At 30.6% G+C, this 6,000-nt stretch overlaps 1 protein-coding gene across 2 annotated transcripts; it reads right to left on the reverse strand.

Moving 5' to 3' along the window:
• Positions 1 to 3,211: 3,211 nt before the first annotated feature.
• Positions 3,212 to 4,603, reverse strand: LOC146943140 (BURP domain-containing protein BNM2A-like). Of its 2 annotated transcripts, XM_085757253.1 has the most exons (3): positions 4,418 to 4,603; positions 4,324 to 4,385; positions 3,212 to 4,224 (listed from the first exon to the last, which is right to left on the reverse strand). In XM_085757253.1, exons 2-3 carry the CDS (start codon positions 4,378 to 4,380, stop codon positions 3,349 to 3,351), a joined length of 933 nt encoding a protein of 310 aa, XP_085613379.1. In that variant the 5' UTR covers positions 4,381 to 4,385; positions 4,418 to 4,603; the 3' UTR covers positions 3,212 to 3,348. The 2 variants fall into 2 exon arrangements, with proteins under 2 accessions (XP_085613379.1, XP_085613378.1); XM_085757252.1 differs by having other exon boundaries at positions 4,324 to 4,430.
• Positions 4,604 to 6,000: the final 1,397 nt, after the last annotated feature.

The raw sequence follows: 6,000 nt of genomic DNA on the forward strand, positions 1-6,000 counted from the left end.
ATAGAGTAATTTGGACTGGTTTTTTTTATTATTTCAATTATATACTTAAACAAATTTTTCTGTAATAATGTTATATGGTCGGAGTTATTAAAAAAAATATAAGAATTTATGTTATATTTGTTATATAATTATTAGTGTCTTTGAAAAAGATCAACAAGATTTGTTGGGTTTATATATAAAACACCGTTCATAATTTACTCGTGTTAGCGTAAAAAAAACTAACGTGCTCGTCTTTTCGTTAGTAAATATATAATGTAGGGGTGTTCGCGGTGCGGTTTAGTTCGGTTATGAGGGTAAAACTCATCTGAACCGCAAGATAAAAAAACACGTGGTTGGTTTGGTTTGGTTGACTTTAAAAATAAAATTCGAACCAAACCAATGTGGTTTATGTTGGATCGGTTAGTGCAGTTTTTTCGAGATGATGTAATTTTTTGTTTCCAACATTAAAATCAAGTTAAAAAGCTGAAACAAAACATATTTTCAGCAATGTTTTAAATTTCATCAAACATTACAATTTAATTTTCATTTTACAATGTTTCCAACAACATAGACCAAGTTATTTCAGCAATGTTTTAAATATCATCAAACATTACAATTTAATTTTCATTTTACAATGTTTCCAACAACATAGACCAAGTTAAAAACATGGATAAAAAATAATCCTATTTTGTAAGAAATGCAAAAGATTAAGATTTTATCATTATCTAATAGATCAAGTAGCACATAAATACGTTTTTGAAATAAAAAGCAAAGAATGAACTTAATAAGAGAAAAAACATTCCTTTAAAAAAAAAGACAAGAAATATGACATTTTATAAAAGTTTCCATTGAGTTTATGAGTATTGGTTTAGGTGACATATTTTTAATTAACATTTTTCTTATGTTGCGGTTTGGCTTGGTTTGGTTCGGTTGGTAAAATGAAAACCGCAAACCATACCAAACCAAACCATGCGGTTGAGTAAAAAAAAAATGATCCGATTACATCTAAACCTAATGCAGTTTTTTGCACTATTGGTTTAGGTTGGTTCGGTTTGCGGTTATTTTATGAGGTTCATTCGGTTTTGAACACCCCTAATATATAATGCGTATGTTTGAGATCATTCAAACCAAATAATCGGCTTGTGTTATTCGCTTTCCTGTGGCATCGGAATCAAGTGGAGGCTTCTTTCATGTTTTTCCTTACAAGTAACATTGCAAAAATTTTTTTTTTTTGGGTATTGTTGATTTATCTCCATTCTCCAGGCCTCTTTTCCCTTATTTTTCCCGTCTGCTCTCCCACTATTTCCATGCTCCCTTTTTTCACCAATATTTAAGAAATTGGCGTAAAGCTCCTGCTAACTAGTAAAGATGGCAACTTGTGATGGAGCCAAACCCTCGCATCAATTTAATTTGTTCAGTCGCTATGATAATATGAATTTGAATATTTATGATTTCTATAAATGAAATGGATTGGCATTGACATATACATAATGATATATCCGACAATTTATATTGTTAAGTTATCATGGCTATATATGAAATTGGGTTCAAGAGATAACTCTTGAACGACCTCAATACACATAGAAAGGAAAGAAAAAAGAAGCAGCAGAAACCACAATGTGATGAGCATTTTGAATCTTTGTAGCGAAAGAGTGAAGAATGATCCTATTTCAAGTAAGGATTGTAACATGAGAGGCAAAGACCCTAAAAACATAAAAATACTATCTTTCGGGAAGGAAAAAGATAGATAGACACCCTTTTTTATGTACCTCTCATGTACACCCCCATGTGGCAGAGATATTTTAGTAATTTCACATCACATCATCACCTCCTCTTATATCCTTTCAATGTTTTTGCCACATGTCACAATTGTGTGTGGATGTCAAAGTGTGTATGCCTCCTAAGCTGGTCCATGTATAAGGGCTATTCGGAAATTATCTCCCAAATTTGAGTGAATACGAGTTATCAAGGAGGACAGAAAAGCAACAAACTCTTAAAAGATTTACTATGTATAATAGTTATTCATTCTTAAAAAAAAAACGAAGTTATTGTGTTTTCTCACACCAAAAAAGATAGGAAAATGTAAATTAGTATCCTGAAACACAAGTTAAGAAAACAAATATAGTATGAATATTTTAAAACTTGCATAGTCAAAGTTTTCTCACACACCTCCCTTAGAAAAATGAAAATAATAAAATTTGTAAAATAATAAAATATGAAAGTTGCTTTGCATGCCTTGACCTTGATGCAGCTTCTCGCTCAAGAGTGGGCCTGTTCAAGGTAGGGTGTGGCAATAGCCACGCATGCCCATGCCCAATTTTTAATTTTAATTTTTTTTATGTGTTCGCTCTAGTCAGCCCAGTCCATCAATATTACACACACTTTCTCTCTTGATTTTTCTCAAAAACACAGGAAAATTTACCTCACAAGTCACAACCCAACAATTATACCCATACCCTTATAAATTATAATAAAAAATATCAATTTTAACCATTTTCAAGATCACACCCATTCACCCATCACTCATCAATTTCAATTGGCACTTGCTGCTTGTGCTAAGACTCATACAAGTGTTAGTGGTTTTTTTCGGCAAGGTCAATATGATTGTTAATTTAACTCGATCGTCTAATTTTGGTTGCTACAACTATTTTTAATACAATTTTTCGTTAAATTTAGTATTATTTAATTGAAAGGAGAGTGTAGTCATTCTTATAAAGCACATTGTTATAGTTGGCACATTTAGTTATGTGTAGTGTATTTTCTGAAAGAAAAATGTGACAACCAATTATCACTTTTTGCTAAAAAAAAAAAAAAACAATTATCACTTTAGTTACTTGACATCATTCCAAAGTAAAAATTCAATTTTGAACACATTTTACCCTAAAATGGTGACGTGGCAGAAATGAAAAGAAAAAAAAAAAAGGCAAAAATGAGTTTTCCACAACATACTCCTTTCTTATACTGCTATATAGATATAAATTGATTTTTGAATTTGTTCTCTCTTTTTTTTTGGTTAATTGTTTTTGTTGCTGAAGAATAACAGATTGCATGAACAACTTGTTTTTCCTAACTTGTTCTTATGTAGTTCACAACCAAAACTAAGATTTATGCGTCTGCTCCGTTATTTGATTTGATCTGAGACTTATCATCATGTGTCTGTAACTATAATAAATCTAATTTTAAAAGTGACCATCATCCATAACTAAATAAATAAGCATATGCACAAACAAGATGATTAAAAATTATTACCAAGTCTCTAAATCACACCAAAATAACATCTTTATTACATTGTTTTGCGTCTATAGCTAATATTATAGTTTGACATAGTTTTTCCAAATATATAATACATAAAAAAAAGACCACAATTTGTTATGGTGTTGCAGCCAAAGGCACCCAAACTAGATTATCAGGAGGGAAGAAATGACATACTGGAGAGTTTCCAGGTTTTACATTAAGCACACGAAAGGCGACATGATCTGCGTCCCATTTAGAAGTATCCATGTGACAAATTGCTGCAGCTTGAACAATTCCTCCATTTTCACCTTCTACTACAATTTCATACAAACTAGTATCACCCTTTTGGCTGTGACAATAGAAAACTGCAAAAGGGTAAGGCATAGGGTGACACCCTATTGCATTTGGAACTGAAATCTCATTCACTTTTGAAATTGTGTAGTTCTGTAAAGGGATAGAGGATTTTGTGACATGGGTTGTGGTCAAAACTTTGAATTTTGAGTTGGGTCCAAACATGTAATTTGCAAAGTCAAACAAAGACTCTAAGGATGTAGCACAGAATTTTGTCTCTCCTTCCATAGGTTCAAAATTGCATTGTTCAAGTGTGTATTTCATGGCTTTGGCTTGTGGAGAGTTTTTTGAGATGGAGAAGAAATCTAGAAGGAAAGGTAGTTTTTTTGGTGTGAAAGGAATTTTGTTAGCTTCTTCTTTTGGTAGAAATTTTGGAGCTGTTGATGAATCTTTCTTGGAAAAATAAATTGGCATTATTTTTCCAACTTGTAAATCCTTTGGAACGAAAAACACGTTCAATTCAGGGTCTATTTGATTGTGATGATCATGCACATCCTTTGCAATGATCTTTTTGTGTTCATCTTTTTTATTCATTTCTACATGATCAGAGTTTTCAACTTCCATGATATTATTTACTAGACCCTCTGTTGTAAGCTGTTGCAAATCATAGGCTACATCCTTAATTATAGTTATCTTTCTAGCACAACTCTCTTGTACAATCTGCAAAACCAATCATAAAAGAGAAAAATTAATCAAGCAGAAAAATTTTGCACATAATTTTTCTCTTATAAATAAAAAAGTAGTATATGAAAATCTTACCAAAAAGACTAGTAGGGTATATAGGATGAAGCTCCAAGAAGAGATTAAAAGTCTCATTTCTCTGTTTCTTTTGAAACTTAGGACCTTATTTTTTGTGTTTTGTTTGTAGGTTCCGCCAGGGGAAAAAAGGAATATAAGGGTGGAGTGTGTAGGAAAACTAGGGAGTTGATTAATTGGATGTAGGTATAAGGGGTTGCTATTCACATGGGAAACTTGGTCATTGACTTCATTATATTAGTAGTAGTGCAGTCAGGTTTTAGATTGCTGTGTAACCTCGTGAATGAAGTAAATTTCATACCACCAAATAGTACAGATAACAATGTGTGGAATTTTAATATACACCCTTCGGTCACAAATATAAGCAAAAATCAATATTTTAGATTCATTCAATAAATGATGTAGACAACATACATCATTTATTGAATGAATCTAAAATATTGATTTTTGCTTATATTTGTGACCAGAGAGTGTAAACATTAGTTGGTGTATTTGATTTGAAAAAATATCTTGAAAGTTGAAATTACTCAAGTTTCTTGTTTTTTTAATCTAACATAAACAATTTTTACTCTATCCAAAATGAAATATAAACAAAAATAGCAGAAGTAGTTGATGTGTCTGGATTAAATTTTTAACCACGTAAATTGACCTTTCAACTATCACTTGTGTTTATATTTCCTTCTGAAGAGAGTAAGTGTCTTAATGACATTGCTGGTTTTTTGTGGAGATTTTTTTTTTTGTTGACATAGACCTTAAAAACATTGTTTAACGAGTCTAAGAAAAAGACTCACATTTAAGATAGATAAAGAAACGAAAATATATTAATATAAGAAGTGGCATCACTAATAATAAATTTTGACTTATAATGAGTTAGACTCAGTATAAAAACTTAATACAAGAAAACAAGTTTCCCACGTAAGTCATTTGTAAAAAAATAGTTTCAAAAGATATGACATGTTCATGAGTAACTAGCTCAATATTTTTTGTCTTATCATCTCAAATGAAAAGTTTTTAGTTCCTTAATAAATAATTTTCTCCGGTCTAAATTGTTTTTTTAAAGGAATGACATGTTCAAAGCATTTCTACGGTTACTCTTGCTTTATTAAATATAATAATATATTTAAAAATGTTATCAATATTTTCTTTGGTCAAAAGCATATATGCACCCACCCACAGATATGCATGTAAAAAATTTAAAGGGAAAAAAACGCATATGTCACCCTCCTCGGTCATTTGGTTAAACTTAAGTGCATCCCTTGATGAAATAAATATAGTTATATAATTATAGTTAAATATTTTTTGTAATCCAACTTTTTTTGACGAAAAAAAACCTTACATTAACTATTATTAAGATTGAAAGTACTTGGATTTAAGAGGTTCCGAGTTCGAGTCTTGTTGGTGCATTTGCAAGTTTGAAAAGAATGAATATAAATACATTTATAAATGGTTATTGAGTAGAAGATCTTCTCTTCTCTACTTTGAATTGAGGCAACATCCTCTCACCATAAATTTTGTACATATAAAGAGAAAAAAAAACTATGATATGAATTAATTCTATTAAATATTGGTCTAAAATCATTGTTTTTCATAACTGTGTATAATCACTTTGGTTTGAAGTAAAATTATTTTCTTGTAAAAATCATTTGTTAAATACCATATTGATGGAGTACTTTTAAATAA

The sequence above is a fragment of the Medicago sativa genome, chromosome 3 (assembly GCF_051527215.1).
Source record: "Medicago sativa cultivar Bolivia chromosome 3, Bolivia_mono, whole genome shotgun sequence".
Lineage (NCBI taxonomy): Eukaryota > Viridiplantae > Streptophyta > Magnoliopsida > Fabales > Fabaceae > Medicago > Medicago sativa.

Excerpts from the sequence above, each read along its gene's own strand:
- LOC146943140 (XM_085757253.1), bottom strand. The coding sequence starts at position 4,380 with ATGAGACTTTTAATCTCTTCTTGGAGCTTCATCCTATATACCCTACTA. Across the intron at positions 4,225-4,323 it reads ATACCCTACTAGTCTTTTTG|ATTGTACAAGAGAGTTGTGC; the intron begins GTAAGATTTTCA and ends TTGGTTTTGCAG.